The following is a 27,782-nucleotide window of genomic DNA, read 5'->3' on the forward strand; positions in this document are numbered from 1 at the left end:
GGAGTGGACCAAAAAGTTCTTAATAAAACCCTTGTGTGAGCCTGAACAGGTTCGCTGTTGACATCTGCAATGTAGACATTGACAACTTAGTTTGCCATGCAGACATCCTGTAGAAGAGTCTGTCTAGAGAAGAAAAGGCATTTCTAAGGGAAAATATGTCACTCTAGAGTACACATTTAAAACACAGCAGTGGAAAAGAAGAAAAAATACCCACCCTCCATGTGCCTGCTTGTCTCAGCTGGAGTCTAAGCTAATCAGCTAGGCTGGAGACGTCTTCAATACAGATGACTAAAACAAGAGCAGTTTGAGTCCATCCTCTGTAATTCCACATTTCTACTGAGACAAATTGGTGTATATTCATGCCTATTTATATGAACAGAATAATATTAGAATTTGCCCAGATTCTTCCAGTATTGGTTGGCTTGCTAAAAACTTTCAGGTTGGATTAATATACATCCTAGAGAGGCTGAGATTTGCAAATAGTGGGTAATTTTTAGAAGAAGCCACCTGACCTAGAAATGCATACAGAGAGTTTCAAAAGTAGTTACTGAATTTAGGTACTTCTGTTCTATGGAATACAACTGTTAGTTTTAAAGAGACTGATTGCCAGACTACAGGTTCCCTCTGAACGCTGGTCTCCTTTCAGATACTTAAGTGGGACATCAAAAGAGAGATAACTCAGAAATGCTACTTTGTATTTGAAAATCTCAACCATCAGTCCCATAGATTCTAGGGAGATTTTAAGCTTTTAGTCTTTTGGCAGAGAGAAAAGGCAGAGAGAAAAGTATGTAATTTTGTGCAAACTGGACATCCCACCTCTACAATTGATTTCTTCTCCCCTGCTCTACCATGAACATGCATATTGTTCATTTTTTGAGAGTCTAGAAAATGTTGCATTTATCAGATCAACTGAAATTTCTAAACATCACTCAGCTCCTTGGACTTTCTCTCACTTTAACTTGGATGTTGGAATTTGAGCTCTGCCATCTCATGCTTAAACCTGTGTATAGTTTTGTTTAAAGTACAGATTTTCACTTTTCCCCCCATATGCCACCAGACTACATGAATGACACAAAAGTTGTGTTAAGCTCTCATAGGATCAGCAGTGTTTTATTCCAAATGGTTACTTGGCACCTGACAAACGTACCATGACAACCACTGCTGGGACTTTTGGTGTTGTCCCAGTGGGAGGGAAAGAAACCATCCTTCTCAGAACTGCAGGTACAAAAAAGGCATTTTTTCTGTGTTTGTATGTTTTCCAGGAGGGAAACAAAGCAGAGACAAATAAAATATGTTTTTTAACTGGCAATCAAAATTTTAATGACTTAAAGTAGTGTAGCGGGGATGGTGTGATGTGGCAGGGGAAATAACATTTCTTTTTTCATTGTTATTGCTTTTCTAGCTTTAAAATACATTTTTAAACCCATGTACATATGGGTCTTCTAATTAATTTGCTCCACAGGTAAATATCCAAATACACCTGTATTGAATAAACTTCATCATAATCCTTCAGTGAAACTGGAGGAAGATTGTCCATGTTGAGGTAGAAATGCCATTTGATTTAGGAACACTCACTCCAAGCAGCTTAAAAAAGGAGGTGACACCAACTATTGCCCACAGCTTGAAGCTTCTTAGATGAATCATTGCTCCTTGGTAGGGCTTGCACCTCAATGACTGAAAATCATTCCTCAATGTGAATATGATCAGCACCTGGTACATCTTGGTGTACTAGACATGTGTCTGAATCCTCAGGTCAGGGCCAGGAACATTCGTGTCCATTAACCCTGGACCTTTCTTGTCTGTTGACCCTTTATTCTTGTCTTCTTACCCCCTCTACAGAGATGTTGGCTCAAACAGGTAATTTTACAACTTTATGGTCAGTGGACACATTAATGAGCATAGAGGGATTTCCCAAAATGTCTAAACTATTTTGTAACCTCTTATAATTGGAATTGCAAAAAAAACCAATACTTACTCTATTTCAGATGAGTTAGGTGAAGGCTGTAAAGTAGACCTTTAACAGGGACAGTCTAAGAAACCTTTGAAACTAAATAAAGTAATATAGCTACAAACTCAACATCCCTCTCTCTGCCCCCTTAAAAACGGTTGCAAGCTTATTAACTTATGTGTTATATCAATCTTTTTATTTCCTTCTCTTTCCCCACCCCATTCTGTCATTGCTAACTGCAGCTGCTGGGACATGAATGACAACACTGCCTTGTGGTGGGTGATCAAAGGTCCTGTGGTTGGGTCAATCATGGTAAGTAGCCCTTGCTCAGCTCTTCCAAGAGAGAATAATTGATGCAATTTCTTCAGTGACTTCACAAGCTATGCTGCATCAGCTGTGCTGGGCTACTGAACAATGCATAATGCTAAGGAGATGCAGGACAAGTTAAATGATGTTGCCTGTGGGCAAAGGCTATATGGACATATGTTGCTCAAACATAGGTACCAAATGCCATACATCAGATCCTACAGCATCTAGGGCATTTGTTTTTAGGAATCATTTGGGGTGGCATAGAAAGGACCCTGCTCTTTGGGACATTAAAAGTAACACTAGGTGGAAGTGCCTAGGAAACTGAACTAGGTTTGTTGGATGGAATTTACTTTGCAGATTAATTATTGTATGTAATATTAGATCTGTAATAGTAGAGTAAACATAGCACATAGATACCTAAGCTCTATTTAATGGAGGCCTTGGGTTTTACTCAAACAATGTCCTATGTATGGATAACTGAGAGTCTCTAATGTACCCCATTTGACCTCCAGCTTCTGCATCTGAAGGAGTAGGAATCTTTAAATGGCTTTGGGCTGTTCCAGATAGTGAATTAAACTGAGCACCAAAGCAATGTGGTTAGTGTCACTCAGTGAGTTGTTTAGCTTACTGGGCATTGGTATCTACTTCTGGGCACACTAAGTTCCTCTCCATACTGCATTGACAGTGTTGGCAAGGTCTCCATTGACTGTTGTGGGAATATAAACATAGATGTCTAGATCAGGTGCAGCGCTTCTCCTTTTAACAGTTTGGACAGCTGTCTAAAGCACAGTAACCTTCAGACACGTTCATTGTAACTGAACTAATAATACTGGGCATCTCCATTCACTTGCAATCGTCTTCATATCCAGATAGAAAATTATTCTGAAAGAGATGTTCACAGCTCTGCCAAAGAGAAAAACAAACAAACAACTTAAAAAAAACCACAAAACTTAATTTTCCTGTTTTCTTCTGACCTTAAGTAGCTACGGAGTTGGTGACAGCCAAATCTGAATTGAAAGTGTCAAAATAAATAGCTTTTGCTCTTCTTCAGAGTTTTAAAACTATAGTTAGAATGACACATGAGTCTATGAGAAAGAAGATGCTCAGGATGAGGTTCTGCACTTGTGAGGCCTCATCTGGAGTACTCCGTCCAGATCTGGGGCCCCCAGTACAAGAAAGACAGGGAGCCATTAGAGAGGGTGCAGAGGAGGCCACAAAGATGCTCAGAAGGCTGGAGCACCTCCCCTACAAAGACAGGCTGAGGGAGCTGGCCTTGTTCAGCCTGGAGAAGAGAAGGCTGCGGGGTGATCTCACTGCGGCCTTCCAGTACCTGAAGGGAGCCTACAAACAGGAGGGGACTCAACTCTTTACAAGGGTGGATAATGGCAGGACAAGGGGAAATGGTTTTAAGTTGAAGGAGGGAAGATTTAGGTTGGATATCAGGGGGAAGTTCTTTACCAAGAGAGTGGTGAGGTGCTGGAACAGGCTGCCCAGAGAGGTTATGGATGCCCCGTCCCTGGAGGTGTTCAAGGCCAGGTTGGATGGGGCCCTGCACAGCCTGGTCTAGTATTAGATATGGAGGTTGGCAGCCCTGCCTGTGGCAGGGGGGTTGGAGCTTGATGATCCTCGAGGTCCCTTCCAACTCAAGCCATTCTATGATTCTATGATTCTATGAGGTAAAACAAAAAGTCACGAAGAAAAACATAAAAAAAAGACATTAGAGGTCATCTCATTGTGGACCAGATTTAGCCAAGTGGATTCTCCAAGTGGAGAGAAAGTAACAGAAATTAGAAGTTTCAAGAAAGGGCAGACAGAAAGTCTCATCTCATACCTGAAAAAGCATATCATGGTCATCGTAATGTCCTTTCTTTTTTCCCCCAGATAAACTTTGTGCTTTTTATTGGCATCATTGTGATACTTGTGCAGAAACTCCAGTCACCTGACATTGGAGGCAATGAATCCAGCATTTATTTGTAAGTACAAATGAAACCGTAATCAGTTGAGATTTCTAATATACACATGGGAAAAAAAAATAACATTAAAAAGACATGGGAGTTAATTTGATTTTTAAAAGAGTCAATGATCTATTTGGTTGATTTCAAATTTTTTTTAAATCCAACGTTCACCAAAGTGCACTTTAACACTGGCTTTCATCCTTTGTAAAAAGCTTAGGAAAGAAAAAAATGTAGAAAGAAGCATAAATATTGGATTAAATAATACTAATTATTATTTACAGATCAGTCATCTGTAAATTAACATACTGACCAGGCATAAATATTATTACACTCATGGGACAGATTTTAGTGCCTCATATGTTCCACAGACATGGTACAGAGTTCACTGAAAGCAATGAGATTTGGTGAAAAGATTTCAGGAACTTTTGTCTGAACTCTGTTTTAAATCTCCTAAAGTTGCTTGTGCTCATGTCCATGTTTCAGGTAACTTTGAATCTGTTCCAGTTAAGCTAAACGATTCCCCACCTACAATTGGTTAAAAATGAAAAAGAAATCCTGAATGTTTTCCATTACAAGTTTTAGAACTGTATTAAAACTTGTATTAAAGCTCATATCCTTTTCTTCCACCTCACTGTAGGATTGAGGTCGGTCTTTTGAGACAGTTTCTATTCCTATTTTGAGTTCATGCAGCCTTATACAAAATTATTTTGAATAACTAGTGTGTGGGGCAGCACTTTTGGTGTTTTCATGGCTTCTCAGTCTAAACACCACAGACATTTTCCTTGCAGGTTTCTATGAGCTCTGGCATTTTCTGCAGACATAAGTAATATATTAAATTCATTCCTCAGATGTCAATTTTCAGAATTAGAACTCAGGAGAAAGTGTAGTGAATACATTGTCTTCCACGCATAGTTTCCCTATGGTTTGCATGAAGACTTCCCATGTAATGTGCTGCTGGGAGGTCAAACGCCAGACATTTAATTGTAATTAGCACCCAAGATGTGCAGGGATAATCCTGATTAAGACCCACTGACTGCATGTTTGGTATCTGCTGCAAATCTCACGCGTATGGAGCAAAGCATGCCACAGACTCCCGCGATTTGATGAGATGATGAAACATCTTTATCATTTTTGATCAATATGGTGACTGAGTTTTACTGATATTTTTCCTATGTGTATAGTTAGCAGCAAAAACGAAGAGAAAAACATCATATTTTCTGTTTCATTCGCTGCCATTATTTTTTCATATTTTTTTGCAACTTTATGAATGGGTACGTGTAAATTGATCTTGCATTTATGTATGTGTTATGAAGTGGAGTGTTGTTTATCCAAACAGACCCAACAACTGAAGTTATCACACAGAGATGCAGTGAATAAGTCTATGCAGACGCAGACCAGGCATATGTGTTATTTGTGCATACATCTCAGAAAAGGAAGGAAAAAAGGAAAAGGACAGGTCATAGAATGGTTAAGTCACCATATTGAAATCTCAGCAGCATTTTAGACTGTGGTCCATAAATAAACATTTTTCATGCCCCATTTTGCTGTTTCGTATTACTGACTGTTTAAAGCTCATTTTATTATCACTGAAATGTGCAAAATACAGGTCAAATATTTCCAGTCCCTTCCCAGTAGGCTGATAAACCCCAAACGAAATGCATGCTCATGGCTGTTTGTTTGAGCTGTATCTCCTCATGCTGATAGGCTGTTTTAAGAATACTGCTGTTCCGTTCAAACCTGCCAAGTGAAATGTGAATGTTTCCCCATTCTCATTTTGAAATCACAGACGTTATTTGCATGGAGAAAGAGGCAAACAAATAGAACTTTGTAGTGAAGTTCTCTCCCCAGCAGTATCTGGCTGAACATGACAGGCTTCAATTGAATCCCTATCTTTATAATGAAAAAATAAGAAAAAGTTGCAGCGTCTGAGGCACGGGCTCAGATGTGAACAATAAAAATCATTTATTGCAGGTTCTCACATCACTTACATACATTCACAAGTTTCCTTTTTTAGCTTTCCCATCTGCCTTTACAACTTTCCCATCCACCTTTACACGTCAACAAAGCATTCCACAAACACTCCTTAACCATACATGCAGGCGCTTATCCAGTCAGAGCCATGAGACATTGCTTTTGCTTTTCTCTTCTTCTGTCCTTGGTTCTCAGCCTTGCTTTCTCATGCTGTCTTGCTCCGCAGCTTCTGCTTCTTCTTGTTTCCCCACAAAAAGTATTTCAGTTTCCCATTCAATTCATCCCACCAGACCAAACTCTTCATCCAGACCTTTATTCCACAACATGTTTAAGTACTCAGTTCACATGACTGATCAGCTGTGGTTGAGGAAGGGTCCCTGTGGTTGAGGAAGGGCCCATTTCTGAAGGTGGTACACATGAAAACTGCAGCAATGACTGAGATTTGCTGTGGTGTCCGTCTTCCACTCATTGGAACAGCCTTGTAGCCAAGGCTTCCATCACCATGGCTGAGCCTGAGTGACCAGGAGTGTGCTTTTCACTGGATCCACCTTCGTGCACAGCTGTAAAGGAGAGTTTAAACCTTCAGCTGTTGTTTAATTTACACCATCGGAGCTTGCACTGGTGGAGGTGAAAGATGCTGAAACAATCCCTTGCTTTTCCTGGCGAGAACAAGAAAATGAAGTCTCACTTACATGATGTTTGCAGTGATTATGTGCTCAGCAGAGAAGAACGGGGCACGTAACAAAATGTTATGCTGCATCAGAGACTTCAGATGCTTTGGATTCAAAAGATTATGTTGAAGTTTGACCCCTGACTCCCCACGAATTGCCTATGAATAATCCATGATCAGATTATGTGCAAATGTGACGATGGTCAGAAGCCACCCGTGTTGTCTATTATACACCTGTAACTCAGGGACTTTCTTTTTCAAAAGAAAAGAAAGAAAAATGCAAAAAGAATACACTAATTCAGTTTTTGACTTCAGAGAAGTTTAATTTTCTTCTTATACACATGGCACATGCTTACGTTCAGGCCCTCTTAATGATCATTTTCTGTAAGGAACATCTGGATCCAGTTCTGCTTTATATATACTGTGGTCATAATTCTGCAAATCACTTAAGCGTGTATTGAACTTTACAAGCCTTAGGGATATGTTTAAATTCAAAGATTAATTATATATTGTTACCACAGTGCACTCCTAATTAAAAATTCCCACTACCGAAGTTAGCTGCAAGCTATGACAGGAACACAACAGAAGATCGCACTACCAGGGAACTCATGCTTAATTAATATAGTGTAGCCACTAGAGATGGCAAGACTTGCTTTAAAAAATAATAATAATGATTTGTATAATCCTCTGAGCAGTAATGAGCTCTTCATTCCCCTAAAAATTTGGTTTCTCTCTAAAAGCCTTCCTGATGATTATTATACGCTTTAGCCTTTGCCTTTAGGCTGACAAAATCTTGGAAACTTAGCGAATTCCTAATGATTTTCTACAGCAGTCAAAGGCTTTAGTGATTGTAAACTTCCATTTGATATCAGCTTGTATGTTCAATCATTCCTGACCAGTCTCATGGCCATCTGATCCACCATTACACGTGTTGCTCCCCTCTGATCTGCCTGCATGCTGCTGAGCCCATTTCAGACTGAACAGCTCAAAATGGGTCCGAGTGTGGGAGAACTGTAACTCAGGTCTTGTTTTTACTGATTTTTTTTTTTATAGAAGCTCCTTGTTACGTTTGAAATGACTGGGGCTTAGATTCATCAAAAATATGTAAGCAGCTGCAGTAGAACTTAGAAAATAAAAGTCACCATTTCTAATTTTTATTTTTACTTCAAGGATGCCTTTCCCCCAGCCACAAATTCCAAGCTACATTCATGTTTTCTCCCAGTAGTCATCATAGTATTTTGGTTTTTTAACCTTTCAGTGTTAGGAGTGAACAGTCATAAAAAGGACATATCTTTGTTTCTTGGACCATGTTCTGGTTTCAGTTAATCTTGTGTCAGTCCTGAATAATTCCACCAAATTAAGCATCAAAACAAGCCCAGTAATGCAGCTGCAATAGGTTCTTGTCTGAGTGAGAAGATCTGAGGTCATGAGTTGCTTGAGAATAGTGATACTGTTTGTATTCCTTGTAGAATTAAACAAGTATCTGCATAGTCCTAATGGATTTCTGGCCCCATCTGGTAAATAAATTGCACAAAGAATTTTAATTTACTGTAGTTGCGATCATGACTTTGTTAATCCTATAGTACAAGTATCTTGGGATCATACCTGTATGTTCAACCCAGGTAGATTTCACGTAGCGTACTTCCACAGAGAAACACAGCCTGACTTTTAGCAATATCCAGTAGTGTAGTTTGTAAGAACTAGTAAACTATTTAGGAACACTGAAAGCTAAGTAGCAACCACATCAGTTGTCAGTAAATCCAATGTGCACTCACATTGGAAATACGGGGACTGGAAAGGCATTGTCACAACCCTACACACCCTAGCTGGCTTAGCACATGGCGTGTCACATCTGGCCCGTGTTGTATGCATGGATATTCAGATATCAGTCCCTGAACTGGCATTTTAGGAAATAGTTAATACATGATTCTTCGCTGTTTTTCCTGTGAGCCAACAGCATGCAATATGGTCTGTCAGAATCTGCTTTCAAGCATCCTAGTTTCAGTCAAATTGTTACAAAGACTGAGTACATTCACCTCCCCAAAAGCCATATTCCTCTAGAAATGTCTACACAAACTTGAATCCAGGTGATTATTTTCATGAGCATAGTTGGACTGTTGAAACCTTCACTGTAGGCAGAAGATCCTCTAATGACACTGGTACTATAAACCTCTGCTGTAATTAAGTAGATATGCATGATATAGATGCATGCTGGAATAATCCTTAAGGTTAAAAAGGCCCACACATTTCCATCAAGTCTTTGCTTATTTATTCATTTTCAAGTATGAAAGTACATTTGACCGGAAAAAAAACTTTTATTTTTTTCTTTCTTCTTTTTTTTTTTGGTCTTGAATAGTATAACCTGGGAGGGGGAAGCTTGTTTCTGCTTTTGCTTTAACAGATTCTTCATCATAAATTTTGTATCACATGTTGAAAACTCAATGAGAAAGAAAATAAACCCCACATATACCTAGCTAATTCAGGTCTACGTCATTCCTCCAATCAGCATCTTGCTGGAAAGAAAGGAGAGACATGGCATATATCATAGGTAGGTATGATTTTACCTATAGTGCAACCTAGAGGGTTAGGGCAGGAGAAGCAATGTTGTAACACAAATGTTTTGGTAAACAACACTCCTCTACAGTTCACCTACAAAGTCACTGGACACTCTATGATTCATTCTGCTACTGCTTTGTCTTGCTGCAAGTGCTCAGACTGCTGGCATTAACAGTTATTGACAGGGTCCTCATGGAAAGAAGTCTCATTTCCGACAAGAAAAGGGCAGGTGGTTGATGAATGGTATACTCATTAGCAGGGCAGTTAATTTCCTCATGTCAGGTATGATCAGTTGGATGCTGGAATGCCCACTAACCCAGCAATGAAGGGTTCTCATGTCCCTCTGCTAACTCATTTCTACCACAAGAAAATACAATGGAAAACACAGACTTGGTGTCAGTGCATGATCACCAAGGACCTCGTTCTCATTCCTAAGAAATACGAGGAGAGCAGGTCTCTACTACTTGGATTCTTACAACTAACTCTTGATGAATTTATTTAATGTTCTAGAGAAAAGGTTCTCATTCACATCTACTATACTTTTCACTGACGTGTCTTAAGAAAAACAGTTATATTGGGGGTTATGTTTTGTGTGTATTTGTGTGAGGGGGGAAGCTGTCCTTGATTTTGTTTGTTAGGTTTTTTTAGAGGATGGAAATATTCATTTGTGCCAAATCTTTTCATGTGGAGATGTGAAAAAAAAAAAACTGGATAAAATCCTTAGGAATCTAAGATCATGTAGTAGGCTACGAGCCACAATTAGCAAGAATATAATTGCACAGGAATTAATTTATTTTCCGGTAAAGTAATTGAAAATTCTGCTCTGATGGTCTACCTACAGATTGACTGGGGTCTCAAGAAGTACAGAATATATTGTGTGTTTTTAATGCTTCTGTGTTGCTCCTGTTGAACAGCTGAGGCCTAGCGCACAGAAGTGGCTACTTAAAATCCACCCAAGTGCCTGTGGCAGGTAGAGGACCTTAAATATTCATCTTCCCAGCCACAAGGTTTTCTTTTCACACAGTGTGCATCTTTTCCATTCTTACTGTGCTGATGGGATCAGGCTTAAAAGTACGTCCACCTTGAAAGAGGTTTTATTTCATACATCACTCAGCAGAGGGATGTTCCGGAAAAGCAAGTCAGTATTTTTAAAGGGAATTCCATCCATTTCCAGTGATATACAGACATTTTACTGGAGGTGTGACAGGCTCTGATTTTGAAACCACTGATCACAAAACTTGTTCCTTGTGTTTACAAGGTCATCTGTGATGAACAAAATGTTAAAAAATGCTCTGCTTCTGGTATTTCAAAACCTTAGAAGGTGGTTAGAGTGCAAGTCCGATGTGCCTTGGCCAGCACAGGAGACATCCATACAATGGAAGCTGACAATTATTTTCTATTTTGAATGTTTGTGCACATTGCTATAAGGTATTTTTACAGGTACTTTCATGGTTTCCATGGATATGCGGACAAAGGAAACAACTCAGTTCACAAATTAGCTGAATATTTTGAAATCTGCTGAAGTTTCTTGCTTGACATTTCCTTGTTAACGACTCAAAATTGCCACTTGACTCTACTGTGCTTCTGTGGCAGTCTCAGAGAATGAAGTTCTCTGTCCACAGATTGTGTCCTAAGTGAGCAAAACACAAACTTTTTTATCCTATCTGTTACAAGAGCAAGCCAAGAAATGAGTGTTTGCGTTATGAAACGAACCCACTATCAGATGGTCCTTCTCTAGAAGGATTAAAATGTGTAGGTTGGTGAGGGAGAGAACAGTATCACATTTATTTCAACAGTGTGGTACCTAAAATCTTGTGGCTTAACAGCCATAGTTGGTGTGGAATGGCACTTAAGATAACTGAAGGCTCAGACCAACATTATGTATGTTTGTGTCTGTGCACATACGTAAATATATGCCTTCATCTACACACGTATCATTTGAAATGCTGTATATATATATGTCTAAAATAGTTCCAGCATTGCTTTTTATAAGACCACAAATACTTTAGCAATGTGCACAATATAAAACTTCTTACTTTCATAAGGAACCAATGACACTGGTAAAATCTCTATAACTTCAGCCATCTATTCAGGTTACTAATTAGCAAAACTAAGGTAGGCTTCCTAAAGAAAATGAGATACAGATCTCAAATGTGTTTCTAAAGTCACTGCACTTCACTGAGGTGATTAATGTAATTCTGATCTGCATTGATAAACTTCAACTGTCACTGAGGTCAGCGAGAGAAGAGAATGTCCAGTGCTTTAGGCAGTGTGTCTTCATGAATTGCCATTGAAAGGCAACATGTCTTCATGAAATGCCATCAATTTGAGTGCAGTTATGTTCTCTCTCAGAGCATTTTATTCAGTAGGGATGATATTCTTAATAATTTTGGAGATTCAGATCATTTTTCAGAAACTTCAAAAAATTCAGAGCTGAGTTGAGGTCCCTTCCAACCCCTATGATTCTGTGATTCTGTGACTTAGGAGAAGCCAAACGAGGCAAAACAAGGCTGTTCTCCCTTCTGCACTGCTCATAACTATGATAGATGTTTTGAAGGCATTGTTAGGTTGAAAGGGAGAATCTTGGAATTTTACTTGTTCCAGATTCGCACCTTTGTTTCTTGGAATTGGTTATTTAGTGTAAAGGTAAAAGGAGATTTGAAGCAACCGGCCATGCAGTAGTTGTTACAAGACTGCAGAGAATGGGGAATAATTCTGACATCTCTGATCCTGAACGTGCTTTCAATTTATGTCAAAGCTTGATGAACAACAGCATCCATGGTTTTCCATTCACTCTTTGCTACCATTCACAAAAGGAGTTTGAATTTCCCTCAGTGTCTCTGCTTCTTCTTATCATTGATTTCTTGTGTCTCACTTTGGCAACTAACATGCTTCATATTCTTTGGTTTATGGTTTGTGGTCATATCCTAGCCAGGACATAGTCTATGTAGTGCCTGAAGTTTGGAAGGGACAAGAAGTGCCTGAGGTTTGGAAGGGATGAAAATAATTGTGCAGACAGTGCAGAATTTTTTGTTTTATTTTGTTTTGTTTTAATTTGGAAGAGTGAACTTCTCATGAGGCTTCTGTGAGTGATGGTGTTCATAATAGTAATTGCGGTATGGTGGTAACTGAACAATGGCAAGAACAAATTCTTTCCATAGAGAGTACAAACACTCAAAGGCTATCAGATTACAATGGCTTAATGTTAAATTCAGTCTTGAAGAAACTGGTTTAAGAAAATGTATTTTACTTATGATTGGGCCAATATTAGGTGGTACATATATCTTACATCCTAGTCTTTGTACTTAAGCTGTTGTGCACCAGTGTCCTTGCAGAAACAGCTTCCAAACTGTAATTCATCTTACAAACTTCTGATGCAATCACTGAGATTGTTTGTGTAATTAAAAGTCTGCAAGGCCAGGCCTTTTCAGCAAAGGCTTAGTTCTTTTTTTCATTAAGGATGGTTAAGGAGATAGATTGAAACTTGGATCATTGCCCATAGGAATGTTCGATGATGAGCAAGGCAGGTGAGGCACTACAGTGTCACTGAAGCTACAGAGCTGCAAATTATATAAACTCAATGTAGCTACCCCAGTGCTGAGCTCCGCCAACTGACCAGGCTAACATCTGTCAGTAGTGCTTGAACACCCACTTCTTCTGTCAATTTGAGACAATAAATGCACTGCAGATTTTACTTGTTTCCTTGATTTAAAGACAATGAGGCATAGGCTAATCACATTCTTAGATATTTGATGGCTGGATTTGGGCATGCATAGTCATCATTTAAAATGTAAACCTAAATTCAAGTCTATTTAAGTATCTTGTATGGTTTGGTACTAAAACATACTATTCTATGGTGTCTCACTAAATATACGATTCTACCCTGAAGTTATGTTAATGCACCTCCGTCAAAATTGTTCCATCGTGCATGACATTAGACTAGGTTCTAGACACAGGGAGAATAACCTAGTTTGTGGAAATACGGTCTCCAGAGTTAAAATAGAGGAAGGATCGGAGTGCGTAACTTTGAAGTTACTGATTATTTAAAGTCTATTTTTGATGAAAGTATTCCACTCTTTAGTACCAAGGTTCTTCTCTAGACCACAGCTAAACATTATCTCTTCACTTTTTGAGCTCTGTGCATAACAATTACTTTCTCCATCTTTGCATGACCATCTATAGGTGTTAGCAAAGTCAAGAATGAGCAGGGTAGTGTAGATTTTTGGCACTCTTTGACCACTCCATTTCATCTTCAAGCTTCAGTTCTGTACAAAAGTCAAAATTATTGGCCAAGAAGTTCCAGTTTCAATTCATTACTGTTAAACATCTCTTTTCAACTGCATCTCTGGTCTGCAATCAGTAATCCAGCCTCATCCTCTGGAAAGGTGATGGTAGTTTCCTCACTGACATACTGTTTCCATGTTGTTTTTTTGTTGTAATTACCATACTGGCTTTCAGTTAAAATGATTAGATCTACTTTTTGTGGAATTTTTTTTCTCCACATTTTCTTTATGTGTGGAATTTTTGAAATCCATTGAACAATCTTGTGAGAATTCCTACATGTCTTAGTTTTCATCTTGAAGCTGATTGCCTTTGTAAGTACATAGAAACAAAAAGTGAAAATCTTCTTTATGATCCTCCAAATCATTGGGGAAAAAAAGAAAAATCTACTGAGATGTATGAGACACACCTACTCAAAACAGAAAAGAGAAAGAAAGTGGACTTCCCATATGTTAAACTGATGGAAAATCCCTCAGAGATTAAGAGACCAAGAAGCCAGATAAAAAAAAAAATCTACATCCATTATAGTCAATTCATTTCAACTGATTTATCTGGACAATGAATGTAAGGGAAATGTAATACTTTGCCTTGTTTATCCAAACTTGTTTTCAAATAGTTCCCGTGAGTCAGAAGATGACCCTAGAGTATCTCAGATCCCTTAGAGATGTTAGGAGTGAGTTTTTCAGTTTAGCGGTTTCAGCAGTAAGTAGATCCATAGGTGACTAGACTGAGATCTTCAAAACATGTCTGGACTTGGACTTTTGGGCTTGTTTTCAATTGTAGAGCTTTATTCAGGGCAGCCAGTAGAGATCTACCCAGTTCATTAAGGAATTCATTGGTTACAACTCCTTTTGTTATAGACAAGATGTCTAAAATAGGCTAGACAAATCTGGCTTTATGGTCTGTTTCTCACCATGGATTGCAAATTGAGGTCAGGATGACAAGGTTAGAGGCAGATATCTATATTGTAGGCTTCAGAAGTTAGACAGGATGAGACTAAAGAACAATGTTACTGAGGAGCACCAAAGCTTTTCATTCTGTGTCTGGATGAGGGTGGTGAATGTAGTCTGCTTGCACACTGCGGATCAGTGCCCTCAGTCACTGCTGCAAGGTGGAATTGCACAGCCTTTGTTTTCTGCCCACATCCAATCTGTAAATCCAGGATTTCCCTAAAGGTAGTTTTTGTTTTCATCTAGCTGCAGAAATTCCTTAGCTATCAAGTAGCAAATGAAAAAAATTCAAGAAAATATTTAGCATGAATACTAGATGGCAAGGTTGCAGGTTTTTTTTTTGTTTTTGTTTTCCTATTCTCTCTACCACTCAAAATTTCCACTTTAATTTTGGTTAATTTTGTACGGTATTTCAGTATTTTATTTCACTGATTTGTTTCCACATTCTTTCCCTACTACTACTCCTTGTGTTTTTTTTCTATTTCAGTGCCCAAGGTGCCAGTCCTATCTGTAGTGATGTTATGTAGAATTATTTGAGCAGAGTGCTTGAGCAGGTCTCTTAATGAGACACAGTTTTAATTTCTGTGTCTATTCTATTTTCCCAAAGGCTCTACCTTCAGCATATTCAGAGAAAAGCCACAAACTGCCATTCCGCATGTGTTATTAATGATCTAAACCCAGAACCCTGATTTTTCATTAGTCTTGGTTAAAATGAGTAACTGTTCCTCTGAATCAGCACTCTCATTTTAGTTCTCTTAAGCACCCCTGAGAAACCTGCAAAGCCTTGACTGAATGGCAATAACCTCAAATTTGTATACAGTCTCATCTCCATTAACTTGCCAGACAGCAAGGTGTTCAGTCTGACAAGGTAGTCTTCAGCCACATCATGCATCTCTCATTTCATCCTGGGAATGTTTAACATTTTCTTTCCCCTTCCACCCTAGCACCCTCCCTCTTCCTCCCAGATGCAGCTGCAGTCCATGCACAGGACACATGCGGTGAGACTCAGCTTGTTTGCCTTTAGCTGTCTAAAGTCTCGTATTTAATCTAAGCAGTCTAGTTGTTGTCTATGGTCAAACTGGGAGACCAGGGCACCTCCATAAGACAATGCGTTCTGTATGTCTTAGACGCCTCTGTTGCATAGGTCAGCTCGACCTCTGGAACTGCTCAATTCTTTCTGCAATTGAGTGAGATAAAGAAGATGGTTCAAATCCTTCTTAGTCACATGTAGTTAGATATGACCAGTTCCATTATGTCTATGCCTATGGAGATCTGAGTACCCTGCCCTAATTCGTCTAATGTTTTGATTCCCATAGTCTCATGTATATTATTTTTTCTCTTATTTTGCTATTTTTTCCCCCTCTTTTCTGTCTGGTTCCTGCCTCCTCTGTCTCTTCTCTCTTTTTCCCTTACTTTCCATCAGTGTTTCAACTTTGCTTAAAAATAAATAAATCGAATAATAAAGCAATTAAAAAAAAAAAAAGAGGAAAACTTCTGGCAGTTCCGCATTCTAAAGGTTTTGGGTTATTTTGTCGTATCTGATGACACAGAGATGATTCTAAATGAGTTATGTAGGATGGCAGAAAGCAATGCCAACAGCCTGCTAAAATGCTAGCGTTTTCGTAAAAAATTAGTTTTCCATTACAAGCCCACATGTGAACTTAATCTCATTGGCAGTAGAGTAGTAGTTCTTTACAGAATCAAGTCTTGCCTTTTTGGTAATTGCATCAGGAAAACAAATGCTGTCAAGCTAGTTATACTCACTATGATGAAAATCAAACCTTGCCACATAAAATAGGGCATAATCAGTAAAGGAACAGGTCTTAATCAGTGGAGATTTTTTTTGTTCCAGATTACCTTTGCAACTTCAAGAAGGTCATTGAAGAAAACACTACAACACCCCATGACTGAGATTTTTAAAAGTGATTGTTGATTTCAGATGGTTCCTTTTCAGGTTATGTCCCTTAAAATGCCTCCATGAGCTCTGGTTCTCAGCACATGCTGAGCAGCAATCTGGTGGTCATAGAGATGGATAGCCTCAAATGAGACTATCAAAATCCATTGTTGCTTTTCAAAGTCTCCGCCATAGTAAAGAGGAACGCTCTCTAAAACTGTCATCCCCACTTTCAATCAGTCTTAAATATCAATTAATGCACAGCTCAGTTCTATAGAAGGTAGTGGAACTGCAGAATTTTGTCATAGACTTGATTTTGTAAAAGGAACAATCATTTTTGTATTTACTTTCTCAACTTCATCCAAGAAAAGAGATTCTGTTAGCAAATTGAAACGCGATGATTTTTCTGTCTGCTGAATCTTTGCATACCGCAATACTGTACTTTTGTTTCCAGCTCTTAAGCTATAATATCTAATAATAATGTCAGTTTTTGATTATCGCAAAGGAAAAACAAAATCAAATCCAAAAATCTCTGTTAAATGGAAATGACTTAATGGCATTGACAGTAGGCCAAAGCTGAATTTGTTTTCAATTTATTTTATTTCACTGTTTGACTTATAAAGTGCTTCTTCCATCTATGTCTAGGTGAACACAAATCTTAGACCATGCATATTAGAAGAGCAACAGAAACAGAGTTGGTTTATCTGAATATAGATGCTTGCCTTGTAGGCAGAGTATCTGTTATAGTCAGTGGAGATTTAGTCAGGGCTGTTAGTGGGCCTTGCTGTTCATCCCATCCTGAAATGGATATCCAGAATAGGGCAGATATATCCTGACCAACAGTGTGTACTTCTCTCTTGACATATTCCCTTTGATGATTCTCAGTGGACAAGGATGTCCAGCTCTCTCTGAGGTGAATTCCACCAAAGCGACTGTAGGTTGAGAACAAAACAAAACAAACAAGAAAAATGCCCCTGTAAATGTCAATAACAAATTTCTATTTTCAGTTCTTGTGGATTTTAGCCTGTCACAACAGATGCAAAATATCTATCCCTCACATCCTTCACAATGCTTTCCCATGTTGTTTCAAGATTAACCTTCTTGACAGCTGATTCAGATTAGCCTCTATCTGGCTTATTTTAAATGTAAACATCCCATACTGCATAGCAGGTCTTTCTGGAGTACAACACGCAAGGATCATAGTCCTGGTCCATAGTGTGTGAGCCTGCTGCTTTTGTCACCCAACCTCTCTTAGTGTGTGAGACAAAAATAAGAGGTACCTCTGAATCAGCAATGAGACATAGTTTGCATCCTGCTCATACGTCAAGAAAGCTGGGCAAAGAAGTACTGTGATGTCCCCAACCAGGAGTCTTAAAAAGAAGGGATTCACACCACCTCGAGTACCTACACATGAAAACAAGGAACATCTGATCCAACGTCACCTTAGATTAATTTCCATCCAACAAGTTTATGTTATATATAAATGTCCTCCACAAGTGTGCAGTCGACTTTCATTTAATATATTGTTCTGTTACCCTCTGTACACTACTGGACTGCAAAGGCCGTGTGTATTTTGGACGTGTAACACTGCCCGCCTGCCTCCAGGTTGTTCGATCTTTGATTTGTCTGTGAGTCAGCGCATCTCGATTGCCAGTGCATTTTATTTTTACGTTGATTTGTTTCTTTTTTGCTTCAGTCAAGCAGCTGGTTTGTGCTGTAACTTCATCCTGTCGTGTCCGCTTTCCATCTTTGTGGTTTGTCTCATGAAATATGTTGAAAGTGACCTACCTTGGCCTGTTCACAATATGCTGAAAAAAATGCTAATCTTGTCATATTTAGCAGCTGCGTTCAGAAATGCTACTGTAAGCCTAAGAGGGCTAACCAGCACTCTTGCAAGATGTCAGAACTATCAACCATTACCCTGTAAGTGTACTCAATCCTGTGACATTACTGTGTTTGTATGACGCATGTTGCAAGTAAATGATTTGATATGAGCAGAGCGGTAGTAACTGGAGAGCAAACACTCCTTTGGTTCTTGTTGCATGTAGAATTTTTTGTTACTCTGTGCTTTTGCTGATGCACCATGATCAAAGATTTTAAGGCTTTTTTTTCTTTTTTTTTTGAAATTTTGTAATGATCTCTGATGCTTCTTATGGTTTTGGATAGTGCCTGTATAGAAACTATTAATAGTTGCTCTTTATTATACAGCAAAGTGTTGATCTGTGGTCATACTGAGAGGAAATGTTTCACCCGAAGTTTTCTAGAGCAACGTAGGTAGAGCAGGGTTGAGTGAGTCAGACTCTCAGCTGGTAGAAAACATCTCATGTTTCTACATGTTCCTCATGTTCATGTGGAACAGAGTGAAGTTTTGACAGTATACACCCAGGAATGAAGAGAAACTATGGTTAACTTAATATGAAAACATTTAGTGTCTAGTCAGAAGTCATTGCAAGGATTTGCCTATGGAGGGTAAGGCAGCAGGAAAAGTGAAAAAATATCTTAATTTGGAGGCAAGAATTAATCCCTTTCTCATCGTGCATCTTACTCTGTTACTTGTGCCAGAATCCCATGGGACTCATTTAGGTGAGATGGGTACCTTCCAGGAATCCCTTACATGGTGTGCTTTCTGATGGATGTTCTCCTGAATTGTATAGCAGGTTTATGAATGCAGAGCAGCACTCGGGGATCTCCTGCTGCAGTGATCCACAAGGACAGCATTTTGCTGAAGAACAGAATTTGCTGACGTCATTAAGGGGAAAAAAAAAATAATTGATAACTTGTAGCTGCGTATTTTATTATGTCTAACAAAGCCCATTTTAAGCATGAAAGTGGGCATTTGCTGTTTGCAATTTCCCATCTCCTCAAGGTAGTTAAGAAATAGATCAGTGAAGATGCTGAAAAGATTCAGTCAATGATCTGATGGTGTGTGAACTCAGAGAGAAGAAATAGGGACGAGGAGACAAGCAGTGAGCAGGTCCATTTTCTGCATGGAGAAAATCTTGAATCTAAGAGAAATAGTGGTAAAAATAGGAGGTACATTCAGGAGGAGACACTTTTACATATGATCTCCATCACTTTACCTGCAGCCTGATGCAGTATTGGCTTCATGTTGGGCCTTTGCAGGGAAACAAACTTCAAGTGAAGAAGGACTGACAGCTGTCTGAGGTGGAATTCTCTACCTGATGAACAGTGGGAAAAAAACTCTGTGCCCTTCTCATTAACACAATTAAATCATCTTTTTCGTACCCCCAAATGAAAATCTCCATAACCCTCCACTACTTTTCAAGCCTTTGGGCTGAAGATGTGATTTATGCATGGAGGAATTAAGTCACAATCAATCAATGTGTTTAGGTGTTTCCTCAGATATTCAAAAGTTGTGTAGATGTAATTAAGCTTCCAGATGGGACACATATCTGCCAGGGAGTCTCCTGAGGTTCCTGAAAGTCACTTTAATCTTATGATCCTTTAGATAAAGTAGATACTCTGGTTTATTAAACATGAGATCTCCTAAGCATAATACTAACAATGACATCCTTTACTGGATCTTCATGTTTTGCTCTTCATCTTTCTGAAAACACTTTTACTAGAAATTTTGTATGTATTCATCACCAAGTTAGCACCAAAGTTATAGAACTCCTCTTATTTAAACGTTACAAGTCTACGTGTCACAATTTATGTCACAAACTCAGTCTAGATCCCCTTTGTAGTCAATGGAGAGACATAGGGTGGGATATTTTAAAGCCTTCCTTAGGGAGATAATTCATCCATACGCATAAGTGCCTATTCCTCTTTGTTGACAGCAAGGGGAAAGCAAGTGTTGAATTAATTTACCTAAAAATAGATATTAAATAACTTTAATAGATGTGTTCTGATAAATACATGCATTCAGTATATGTCAGTGGAGTTTACAGCAGGATTCGCTTCTTAAAGAGACATCTATAACAGGCAGGAACTATGCCTTTTTTCTCTGCATAGGCCTTAAAGACATTACATTAATAATTTAAACACAGAAATCTATATGGTGCACATCCAAACCTTGCTGAAATTAACCTTGTTCAACATGACCACCACAAGCCTTCATTTCACCCCTCCAAAAGCTTATGTTTGGCCAAATTAATTCCACTTAAGGCGTAGCACTTAAACGAGACAATTCTTACTTCCCAAATAGCATAAATAAGTACATAGTCCTTCTTCAGGGCCTGTGGTTTTGAAGATATTTTGCTTCTTTTGACAGTCTGTGACTGACACAATTTTTTGGACTCTGCAATTAGCCCAATAGAAGCACCTCCAGTCCCAGTAGAACTGGCACAAGACACAGCTTCAGTGTGATGGGGATATCTGGAGAGTAAGCTGTACGCTGCAGTTTTCTCTATCTCAATGACATAAAGACTAACAACCACATATCTCCTCACACAATCACTTCTGGAGCTACAGGTCCCCCTGGCGTAGAAGACTCGTATTTTCTGATAGCTGCCTTCATTCACACCAGATAACATCCTAACATACCCAAACCAGATTTTCTTACAGTTGTATCTACAGTTCTGATTCTGGAGATATACATTTGCTGTGTCACATTCATAGAGGCTGGAAGAAGCTATTCAGATTCATTAATGCTTGTTTCTTATTGCGCAGTGTCTCAACTGAGGCATAGTTACTACATTTGTTTAGATCATAACATCAGAACTAAGTCTTCTAGAATCAGGCTTTAAAACATGGAATAGGAACAATCTAAAACATTTAGTAGAAAGCACTGGGAATTCTAGCCTACAATCCAATGTGAAATGAGTTTTCATTTCCAGTTAATTCCTAGTTGTCCTATGTAACATCCATAGACTCTTCAGCAGTCCCCTGAAAAAATGTAGATTTGCAACAGCAGACTAAATACATGGTTCCTCTATAGACAGGTCGAAGTTAGATGACCTTCCTATTTTCTCCTCCTATAAAGATGTCATTCCATACACGGAGCAGAGGAATACGAAAACACAGGAAACACCATTGCGTACATCTTTTTGGATTAACGTTCTAATGGAATGTACGTTCCATACTATTAGTGTATAATTCTTAAGATGCTCTTCAGGAAATTAACTGATGAAAAAGTAGAGTACCAGCCTCAACAAAAATTTCAAGATACCTTTTTTCTAATGAGTTTTTTTTTTTTTAAAGTAACTATGAAACGTTCCTCAACCTATTGGAGTGTAAACAAAACCACACCTTTGGAGAACATACCTCTTCCAGACAGTCCCTGCAAACCCCATTAAAGGATTATTGTCCTCAGCACTCTCGGATCTATCCCCCAGGCTCCTTCTTTGTCTGAAAGAATGTGGGAAGTAAAGAGGATGCCAATCAAGAGGATGCCATCCTCCTGTTGCACTCCTGAGAATTCCATTGTATTCTTATCTTTAACATCCCCATTTCACCATTGTACGTAAATTTACCCATCTCACAGCTGTTGCTTTAATTCTGTTTCCTTTCTAATGCTCTTAGAAAAACACAGTTCAGCGGCAGCATCACAGCCACTAGTAACGTCTCAATTTTTTCTTGTTATTAAAGTCTTCTTTTCCTTTTTATGGATCATCTGCAAATTTCAGGTTGTGCTACTTCTTACATTTAATGTATTTTCTTCATGACTTCTGTGATGCTATTGAAGACAACGTCTCAAATAAGTTGATGATGACATTGTATTTCAAGATCCTATAAACTGGTTGTATGACTAATCAGGTAGAATTAATGCCATAAAACTGACTACAGAAAGAGCTTTCCTCTGCATCTTTCCCAAAACAAATCCCCTATGGCTGCAGAGAGATAAGCCTTACTAACTCACAGTAATGTTGTGACATTTGAATCAAAGTATCATTTATCCTTTATTGTTGTAATTAATTCAGAACTGAAAGTGTAATAGACTTTGAGAAAGAATACTTATATATCTCTGGTTTACTACCTCCGTTTGATTTCTTTATATTCCGTTGCTAGTTTAAGACACTGTTATATTCTTTACATTCTTTATGGAGATAGCATTCTATAATCTTTTTCATGGTGTTAGCATTCCTTTTCATTAATCTGATTGCATGTTCATAGAGCATGAGGTCTAGAAGAGACCTTGAAAGATTTTTCAGTCTGTTGCACTGGATTGCTCCCGTATAACTTACTTATTTCAGAGGGCACCAAAGATGGAGACTCTGTATGTCAATGCACTTCAGTGTTTTCTTCTTTCTCTCGTTCAAAAGCTTTTGGCTAATGTCTAATGTGATAATTGTGAGAACGGTGCTCTCCAGTTTATGGGGTCTTTCACCTAGACTTGAAATTTGATCTGCATCTGACTGAGGCATCGTTTGTGTTTAGTGCCATCTCGGTGCAAGGTCTGTGATGTGCTTTTCATCATCAGTACCCAAACTATGACTGAGGGACACTGGCAATGAAGTGATGTCTCATTTCTAGTTTAGTATTGGATATAACAGGACGTGTTAATGGAATTCTTGGAGATAGTAATTCTCTTCATTTTTTTTCATAAGAAAAATACATCATTTTTAGGATATTTTAGAGCATGTAATGAGCCAATTCAAATCAGTCTGCAATATATTCCATACATATTAAGCAGACAGAATATTTGAATTTGAAAATAGTATGGAGCTCTTCTGAGGGTCTTTATGGCTTTTTAGACTTCCTTGTCCTCCATATAGCTCCTTAACTACCTTGAAGAAATCAGCACTATTTTTCCCCCAAACAAACCCTCCAATGGAATTACACAATTTCATGAGAGATTTATTATTGTTTCATGGTAGTAGTTTGAATCCCATACCAACATTACTTTCTTCATGAAAAAAGAAATCCCTGCTTATAATAATGCAAATCAAAATAACAGTACAGAGTATAACGCATTACTAATTTACTATAATTGTGCCAGTATAAAGAAGTGGGAGCAAACTACAGTGTGTGTGAAATCACTGTTAGGGGACAAATGGGAAGGCTGAATATTTGTTTGTATAATTATATAGCGTATATATTTCCCGAAAGGGGAGCAATGAAATAGTTTCTGAATTTTCTGCTTTAATTAAAGTGCAAGCTGTTTATTACAAGGCTGCATTAAAGTTCTTTCACTCTATTGTAACAGGAGATTGGCTCGCTCTACGCTACTGCTTATCCCCTTGTTTGGAATTCACTACACGGTGTTTGCTTTTTCTCCGGAAAATGTCAGTAAGCGGGAGAGACTAGTGTTTGAATTGGGACTGGGATCTTTCCAGGTGATTATACAGTGAATTCTGCTTTTGTTAAAAAGAACTGTCTATTCATTATTCTGACTTTGCATGTGTAGTTCTCAGACTGTGTGTTTATTCACTTATGTGTATGCTTTGTTTTGTTTATTAAACTGCAGCTGTTATCCAGCATTTCCTGAAGGATTTGAATTAGTTTTTCTTTTCTCTCCCATTTACCTAGGGTTTTGTTGTTGCTGTTCTCTATTGTTTCTTGAACGGGGAGGTAAGACTTTTAATGTTTAACCTCCCTTATCCCCACCATCTCTATTTCCATCCCCATCCCATTTCCGTGTGGGACTAACTGTTATTCTAATCCCTCCTCGTAATTCATCATCTGCATATTCCTTCATATCTTAGTATGAATTTCACAATGTCTCGGCAAAAGAAGGAGGGTGTATGATGTCTTTGTCAAACCAAAATATTGGCCTTTCCAAGCTCAGATTAATACTTCCTAATGGAGGCAATTATTTTGTTAAGTGACTTGTTTGCCAGGAGTCCTGGAGTCAACAGAAACACCTTGAAAGAGAAACTCAGATCTTAGCTGAACTGACTGAATCTCTGCAGATGCTTGGGTCTTTCGATTAACTACACAAATATCCATAAGTGAGGAGATTCCTAACTTAGTCATCTTCCTTAAGTGGTTAATGTTAAGAGGAATGAATCCTGGCCAATCTGACCAAGCTAGTAAGTCACTTAGACCTCTTCTCACAAAATGAAGATTGGGCCCTTGGTGTCACCTGACAAACTCTCTTATCTACAAGTAAAGGATAATGTATGTGTATAATGTAGTTTTTATGTAGGACAGTCTTACTTTATGGATCAACTTTGCAAAGTGATCAATTTGCCTATACTGAAAGCAGAAGTCTAGTGCTGTTTTTCATTGTTACAAGGGACACTTTTTAATAGAATCATAGAATATCCTGTCTTGGAAGGGACACACAAGGATCATCAAGTCCATTGCATGGCTACACACAGAAATACATAAAAAATAAACCCTATATCTGAGAGCGTTGTCCAGACACTTCTTGAACTCCATCAGGCTTGGTGCTATTTAGAATCTGAGATCACTCCTATTTTTAATACACTTCTACTAAGTAATGAAGGATTAAGAAATATTAAAGTTCTAGAATGACATCCAAGAGTGCTTAGGGATGGAAGTATTCAACAGCTAACTTTGGGGTAACAACTGTGTACCCTCTTTGTAATCTATGTAGAGAAAAAGCAACTGTTGGAGGGTTCTCTGTCTCACTCCAAAGTGGTATTTAAATCAGATTAAAGCCATTGTCTTCCAGAAGGTGTCTGTTAATCTACAAAGAGACCGGTTCCTCGCTTAAACTTCTAACATCTGACCATCTGAATAATAATAATAAAAAAGATGAATCAGTCCCCAGACACTCCATCTTGCCTTCGTTCCCTGGAGTTCTGCTAGTTGATATTGTCTGTTTTCATTCTGTAGTACTGTAAAGCACCACAGCTGTAGAGGTGATAAGAGGGAGTGTTACTATCACGGCTTCTCACATTACCTATTCCCTTGTTCTGATGATTGTAAGCAGTACCCGACAAAAACGAATCTACCATGAAGGGCAGAGATATAAAATCTATTTTTTTTTGCATGCAATTGTACAGTACTACATCTTTACCTTCCTATCGGGCCAAAGAATTAAGCTTAGGACAGTATTACATAATATATTGAACTACAGTATAAAGCAGTATTTATGAAGAGTTTTCCATCTTTGAATTTCTGAAAGCCTGAAACTGTTTCTTGTTGAATCCGTGTTTGTGTATATGTATTTGTGTATATTTGTGTGCCAGTTGTAATTAGGTCTCATTTCTGATTCACCTGTTTTGATTTGCAAATTGAAATTCTCCTGTCTTTGTTTATTGGACTAAATGAATGAGATGAATCTTTCCTCCATTAATGGAAAAAGACTTCCTACATAATTCTGCCTATAAGGGAATATGTACAGTTCATCCATTCTTTCCTCCACGGATTCAAATTTATTGTGCAGTCCAGCAGGAATAAAACCACCTTCTGTTTTTCTGTTCAGGAAGATTTGGATCATTTACTTTACCTATTTCACTGAAGTAGATATTCCATGTTTGTTCTGATACAGTGTGTAATAGGTGGTCTCTAGCCCAATGGGCTTCTAACTTCTTTGTCCAAGAGATTCCTTCTCAGACAAAAGCAACAATCTCCTCAAGTTCAGCAAATATACGTATACTTTATCTTTGCTTATGGGCATAGTCAGGGAGACCATGAAAGGACTTTTAGATGGCTGTTAAAGAACTGTTTATGGCTCCATGTAGTTCAGAAGGTGAGCTCTGGATCACATCTTCCTATAGTTCCTATGGTGGCTGCATTCATATTCCACCAGCTGGCAGTACTGGATATTTGTCTTTCCTGCCTAAACCTGTTGTTTCATGTATTATCTTTCATGCATGCACAAAGAATAGCCAGAAGGTCTGGTCTTAAACTAATCTAGACATAAGGACATTTCAAAGATTCTGCATGGTGTGTCAAACCACTGTGGTTTGTTTCTGTTTTTGTTTTTGTTCTTTTGGGTTTGCGTTGGTTTGGTTTGCTTTGGTTTGGTTTGGGGAAGTGATACTTAACCAAACTAACCCAGATAGATACTTCCATATTCTATCTAATCTATAACTATCTATACAATAACAAAAAAAAAAAAAAAAAAGAAAGAAAATTAGAAGTACTAAAAGGAGAATTTAAGTTTTCCAGTTGGATTTTTCTACCCTGCAGTTAGTGCCCATACTCTTAAAGCACATTGTACAGCATACTGGTAAATGCCGATCCATTATAACAACTGTATTAGTCTGTGAAAATCTAGCAATTCCTGCTAAAGGCAAAAAGCACTTTTGATACGTGAGCTCTTTGAAAGCTGGAAAAATATGTTAGGAAAATATCTCTACATTTGTCATTTTTTACATTATTTCCTTCCTAAATATGCTGCAAGATACTGCTGGAAATGGGTAACTGAATGAATAAATATTTGTCCAAGCCAGTACAATCATTCTTACATTAAGTCCTTACAATCTTCTGTACTTACGTACATGTGTATACACCTAGAAAGATCGCCAGGAAATTAGTGATAAATGGAAAGCAGAGAAATTATCGAAGTGTTTTATTAATTTTCTAACTGGACTTCTGAACACAAATTACTTTACTGTCCATGACTTACCGTGCCCATTGTCTACTTAGAGGTGAGCTGAATGCAGCAGGCCAAGTTTTCAGTAGACATGCATCCATTAACTGCAGGTGAAAGACCTTTGTGGCCAGGTTATTTAATGACTATCCATCATCTTTGGCTCTTGTTATGTGTTTGCTACTGGCCACTGATGAAAACGAGATTTTTTTTCCAGAAAGCTAACTCAAAAACCATGTTTGGGTTAGTACCGAACACATCTTCTACACTTCTATGGGATGATCCCAAGTTATCTGAAGTCAGGGACTCAGAACCCAGGCTGCTTTCCCCATGGCATGCCTGGCACTCTTTCAGACATGCAGAAATCACCTTAGGTTTCTCTGAAGTAAGGAGTTCAATAATAGCCTTCAAAATTGCTCTTTTTTTTTGTTTTTTTCTAAACTTGATAACTTGTCAGCATGTCCTCGAGCGGCTAAGTACATAAAAAATGACCTTTTGAAGTTTCTCCCTAAAGGTGCAATCAGAAATAAAGAGAAAATGGAGGAGCTGGAAAGTCAACCGGTATTTTGCTGTGGATTTCAAACATCGTCATCCTTCTCTAGCGAGCAGCGGAGTGAACGGGGGGACACAACTCTCCATTCTGAGCAAGAGCAGCTCTCAGATTCGGATGTCCAGCATAAATGCGGAGAATCTAGCGACATGAGCAGCTAAGGAAAACAAATCAATCAACAAGCAAACCAAAAACCATCACTTCAAAAAGAAAACAACAAAAAATAAGCATAGTTTTGGTGGTGGTGTAGGCTTCCTTCCTTTTCCTTTTCCTTTTCCTTTTCCTTT

General features: G+C 38.4%; 1 protein-coding gene across 9 annotated transcripts in view; it reads left to right on the plus strand.

The window, feature by feature from the left end:
- Window positions 1-27,776, plus strand: part of LOC110394526 (pituitary adenylate cyclase-activating polypeptide type I receptor-like) — a 136,648-nt gene extending 108,872 nt beyond the window's left edge. For 3 of the 9 annotated variants that reach the window (XM_021388426.1, XM_021388427.1, XM_021388428.1), the window contains 6 exons: window positions 2,191-2,260; window positions 4,139-4,230; window positions 9,360-9,401; window positions 23,643-23,772; window positions 23,966-24,007; window positions 27,447-27,776. In XM_021388426.1, the coding sequence (XP_021244101.1) occupies window positions 2,191-2,260; window positions 4,139-4,230; window positions 9,360-9,401; window positions 23,643-23,772; window positions 23,966-24,007; window positions 27,447-27,656 (586 nt within the window). In that variant the 3' untranslated portion in view covers window positions 27,657-27,776. The remainder of the gene's footprint in view (window positions 1-2,190; window positions 2,261-4,138; window positions 4,231-9,359; window positions 9,402-23,642; window positions 23,773-23,965; window positions 24,008-27,446) is intronic. The other 6 variants (XM_021388429.1, XM_021388433.1, XM_021388430.1 and 3 more) reach the window with 6 other exon arrangements.

This window comes from Numida meleagris, chromosome 2 (genome assembly GCF_002078875.1).
Source record: "Numida meleagris isolate 19003 breed g44 Domestic line chromosome 2, NumMel1.0, whole genome shotgun sequence".
Lineage (NCBI taxonomy): Eukaryota > Metazoa > Chordata > Aves > Galliformes > Numididae > Numida > Numida meleagris.